Source organism: Salvelinus sp. IW2-2015, linkage group LG5 (assembly GCF_002910315.2).
Source record: "Salvelinus sp. IW2-2015 linkage group LG5, ASM291031v2, whole genome shotgun sequence".
In the NCBI taxonomy this organism is placed as follows: Eukaryota; Metazoa; Chordata; class Actinopteri; order Salmoniformes; family Salmonidae; genus Salvelinus; species Salvelinus sp. IW2-2015.
Window position 1 is genome coordinate 2984656 of NC_036844.1, and position 5326 is coordinate 2989981.

Sequence of the window (5326 nt, forward strand, 5' to 3'; positions counted from 1 at the left end):
TTAAATCTCCTCCTCACTGATATAAAGCAGATAATTCAGTCAGAGTACAAACAGAGACATTTTCAAAAATTACTTGTWTCCAAGACAGTACAGAAAGTAGAAAAAAAATAACAAATGAGAACTGCTTAGAAAAACTATTAACGATTCTACTCTTTTCTACTCTACTGTAATGTATGCATGTTATACTTGGCACTGTAGCCATAAGATAAAGAATTCAATATGAATTTACTTTATTTTTATGTAACACTTTGAACATTTACATTTGTGGCTAAAACATTGCGAAGCGAAAGCAATGTCTTCTTGATCCTGTTACTATCCTACAGAGCAATCAGTTCTAACTGGGCCTTCCCTTAAAGAGTCAAAGAAAAAACGCCACCAAATAATGATATTTTGGTATTAGTTTCATTGGTCTATTGTTGAMATAGTCCCCAAAACATTTATGTCAGKAATAAAGTTTATAACTTTCAAAATARAGAAATACTGCCGGTATCAACAACGACTAATGAAACAAACACCAAAAGATCGCTTCTGAGGTAAAACACAATACTGCAGAAGAGAGAATAAACACACAGCACCATCTGCTGGTCAAGCACCCTCACTACAACCAAACCACTTTCAATAAACATTGGTGGTGGTTTAAGGAAGGAGCTAGTTACCACACAATGTAACGCTGTTTGAGTTTGAGAAAAGCAGAGCTCTATCAATTCAACTCCTCTACAATATCAGTCGGTCTATCTTCTCAGATTCACCCTGCACTCTCTCTCTGGTTGTACGTGGTACATACACTATGGGGACAGATTGTGTGTGTTTAGTTTTTGACCATGAAGGTCATGAGCTTTCTGGCGTCCTGTTTCTGACACATTTCTATGGGCTGGCTTGGCTCCAGTGAGGTGCTGATGAACCAGCCGGGGTACATTGCCGACTCGAAGGTGGTCATTGAGAAGCCAGTGGTATTCTTGTAGAAGAGGAAGCGAACTGTTTTTTCCTGAGCCCCGATGGTTGTTAACTGGTCCTCACAGCGCTGAGAAAGAGAAAGAAAGAGAGAGAAAGAGGGGGAGGGGGGAGGAGAAAAGGATTAGGATGATGCYGTGAGGTGTGGGTTTGAGTGATACATGTGAGTGAGTACCTGCATGTGACTAAGTGAGTGAGTTAGTGAGAGACCGACCTCCAACTGTAGGACAGGAGTTGCGCTGTCTGCCTGCTTGGAGCAGGAGAGGTTCCATTGGTCTATCCCTAAGACAACTGGCAGGGCCTGATTGGTGGTGCTGGCATTACTATACTTGGAGAGGTTGAACCTCGCTGAGAATGAGAGAGAAAGAGTTAAATGGCATCTTCACTATTTTTGTCATTTTGTTAACATTCATCTATGATGTTGCCGATTTTGGTAAAGGCTGCCTAAAAACAAAGCTTGCAATGTGCTTGCGGTGTWGTTTGGCAGTTAGCCTACCTCTCCGTTTGCCTCCCTGGATTGTGACGGCCTTCAGCTCCATGGTTCTGTGGCAGTACACCAGGCTCTTCTGGTGATGGTCACACAGGCTATACTGCTCGGGGCTGCCAATCTGCTCGAAGGTCCCCCTTTCTTTTTTGGTCACCGCTCCCCTTGGCTCCTGGATCGGGACCATCACACACTCTACACAGAGGAGGAGGGAGGGGGCAGTGGAGGGGGAAAACAGGAGACACAGGACAAGGACCGTCAATCAAATGAATTGTTTAGGGAACTGGGCCTAAAATAACTGAAAAGCAGTACAGTATAATCAAAGAGTATAGAGTCCAGGGTTAGGGGTAAATTTCATTCATATGAGGAAAATGTGGAAATTGAATTTCAGTTTAGTTCCAGAATTGACATGAAACGGCACGGCAGCCTAGGTACCTTCCAGCAGGTTATCCATGATGATGCTGCAAAACTGCTCGTCGGTGCACTCCACGTCCAGAGGAGTGTGTGTGGAGTCYGACTTCCGGAAGGGGTTTTTCATTCGATGCAGCGCAATCACCAGGTGAGCCACCTGTCTCATGCCTCCCCGATGCTGTAGGATAACCTCCAAGTCGAGGTTCAGGGGCGCGTGCAGCCCACAGCGCTCCGTCTCTGGTCCACTCTACACACATACATCAGAAATGAGAGTCCATGTAGAAGGAAAAAAAATCACTACGATTTTTTTTCTTCTGTTGAACATGCCACCACTTAAGGCAATTTAATATCAAAGAGTACCTTATTGGTCCTCCTTATGTAAAAACTAGAGGTCGACTGATTAATCGGAATGGCCGATTAATCTGGGCCGATTTCAAGTTTTCATAACAATCGGAAGTCTGTATTTTTGGGCGCCGATTTGCCCTTTTTTTTTTCTTTACACCTTTATTTAATCTTTATTTAACTAGGCAAGTCAGTTAAGAACACATTCTTATTTTCAATGACGGCCTAGGAACGTTCTGCCTCGTTCAGGAGCAGAACGACAGATTTTTAACCTTGTCAGCTCGGGGGATCCAATCTTGCAACCTTACAGTTAACTAGTCCAATGCTCTAACACCTGATTACATTGCACTCCACGAGGAGCCTGCCTGTTAGCGAATGCAGTAAGCTAAGGTAAGTTGCTAGCTAGCATTAAACTTATCTTATAAAAAAAACAATCAATGAATGACTGTCATTGCTCCAATGTGTACTTAACCATAAACATCAATGCCTTTCTTAAAATCAATACACAAGTATATATTTTTAAGAAGATCAGGTTAGCAGGCAATATTAACCAGGTGAAATTGTGTCATTTCTTTGCGTTCATTGCACGCAGAGTCAGGGTATATGCAACAGTTTGGGCCGCCTGGCTCTTTGCGAACTAATTTGCCAGAATTTTACGTAATTATGACAACATTGAAGGTTGTGCAATGTAACAGGAATATTTAGACTCATGGATGCCACCCTTTAGAAAATACGGAACGGAATAAACGTTTTGTTTTCGAGGTGATAGTTTCCGGATTAGTCAAAGGTATATGGTTTAGAGAGAAATAGTCGACGCGTTATAATTCCTGTAATAACTTGCGGCTGAATTTGAAAGGGGTTCCTTCGTTATTTTACCGGCCATGTCTTCCATAGAGAATGTCTTGATCTACTTCAAATAAGGTCTGTGTTTCGTGCAGGCTTAAACCGCCTCGACGTTTTGATACCCGTGTAAATCTCACTAGGATAAGGTAACGTTTGTCAACATATTTTCATAAATCCACTCTACAATTTTTTTTTATCTAAGCTTATATTGATCAGAGTTACCTTGTCCTATGGATATCTACACAGTTATAAAATTGGCACGGTGATGTAAGCCTACACGAAACACAGACCTTATTTTAAGTGAATCTAAAAATATCCTATGGAATAAATGAAGGAACCGCTTTTCAGATTTTGCTAGAAGGTGTCATGGGAATTATGACTCGCACTTTGGTTGTCAATTCTTACCATGCCCATTATTAAAATAGGATTTCCTGCATATAGAAATGAAAGTTTTTGTTTTCAACATTTATCACAGGTAACTTAAACTCTATTTTTATTCAAACAGTTGAGAGTATTTGTCTCCTAAGCAGACTCTTCAGTATCATTGTCACTTCAGAGCTGTGTGCGTGTGTGTGTATTTATGTATTATATTAAGTTAAAATAAAAGTGTTCATTGTTCATTCAGTATTGTTGCAATTGTCATTATTACAAAAATGTGTGTGTATGATATATATATATATATTAAAACATTTTTTTTTTTTTTAAATATAAATCGGCCGATTAATCGGTATTGGCTTTTTTTGTCCTCCAATAATCGGTATCGACATTGAAAAATCATAATCGGTCGACCTCTAGTAAAAACACACTCAACCTACGTTTGTGATGCTCCGTCTAAAGTCTACAACTGGTGTATCCTAATCCTTGTGGCGCTTGCCATTCTTTTTGATGCAAGGTTAACAAAATGTCTTACCTTCGCATCAGGCGGGCGGTATTCGGTATCAAACTCCATACTCGAATATGAGCTGCAGAGAGAAGACTTAAGATGTTAGCCTAAAATACCATCTTCCTATTCAAGCTCAGATAAACAAGCTAATTTTTGTATAGGAGGTGGGTCTAACCATTTCTAAAACTTTTTATTTTATTTTAATAACTAGACAAACTAGGTTTGTGAAAACTGCATATACACCAGGAAATAGGCAATCTGCCGTTCAAGCAATAACACAGCTGAGGGATGTGGCTGGAGAAATGTAACCACCCTCAAATTCATAGACAGGGCTATGGATGCAAGGACTGACATGATATCAAAATGATATATTGAACCATGCGTTGAGGCTATACAGTCTTTGTTTACAATATATATATATTTTTTTTTACAAACAATGGCGTAAAACAAGCTATATTCTGGGTTCTGAAGAGGTTAAGACAGTTGAACGAATCTCACGAGGCAGTTATATTCTGCAAGAATCAATGGCTATATATCATTCATTTAAAAGTCCAAACATGTAGCAATCTCAAATTTCCCTTTTTAGGTAATGATTTATTCGTGTCATCTTCAATTAGGATATTTGACTGTAGGCTATATATATTTACCGGAAGGGTAATAAATAAATTCAAACAAAAAACATAGTGTAAGAACGGCAATTGATACAGTATTCCTCAGAAATCAAGTTAGACAACCTACCTCGTCAGAGCGTCAGCTAAATCGAAGTCCATGATTCTGAGAGAAAATGAGAACAAAAATCACTGTCATTTGAGATGACCATAAAATACTACAATGAATTGTATTGTATATTTCAAAAATGTATTTTAAAAAGTTAAGTACGTTTTTCTAAATAGCTCACCTTTAGAGAGAGTATATATGCTGGAAGAGTTGTCTGTCGGACTTGAAGTGTGAAACTGGTGTATAACGTGCCAAGACACACGCTTTAAATCGGCTGTTTACGAGAGCATCATAACGACCGCAAGCGACTGCCGAATGACTGATCTAAAAATCACCTTGAATGATAAATAAAGCCTCGTTCTAATTTGTAGATCAGTCAGTCATAAAAAAATTCACCCATGATACATTGCGGGGTTGATCCTCTCGAACACGGCCATAGACTACCTGTGTCTAGAACAGACGAAACTCCCGCACTTCCGCTGAACGTGGTCGAAAAAGTAAACGCACTTTCCAGAGTTTCATCCAAGCTGCCAGGGTTCCGGTCTCGAAGCACGATTTCGACTTTTCGTACAGTCTTACTTCCGTACTGCATTTTAACTMACGTTCGGCCCAGAAAGACAAATTCCACAGATTGCCACATAAAGATATCAGATTTGAAATCTCCTAAGAAAACACTTTAGTCATCACCTTTGTGC

At 39.8% G+C, this 5326-nt stretch overlaps 1 protein-coding gene across 1 annotated transcript; it reads right to left on the reverse strand.

Annotated features, from left to right (window-relative positions):
- Positions 1 to 347: 347 nt before the first annotated feature.
- LOC111963800 (interleukin-1 beta) lies at positions 348 to 4993 on the reverse strand. The gene is made up of 7 exons (XM_023987329.2): positions 4813 to 4993; positions 4653 to 4688; positions 3942 to 3993; positions 1871 to 2093; positions 1448 to 1630; positions 1166 to 1299; positions 348 to 1021 (listed from the first exon to the last, which is right to left on the reverse strand). Exons 2-7 carry the CDS (start codon positions 4682 to 4684, stop codon positions 809 to 811), a joined length of 837 nt encoding a protein of 278 aa, XP_023843097.1. The 5' UTR covers positions 4685 to 4688; positions 4813 to 4993; the 3' UTR covers positions 348 to 808.
- Between the last annotated feature and the right edge of the window lie 333 nt (positions 4994 to 5326).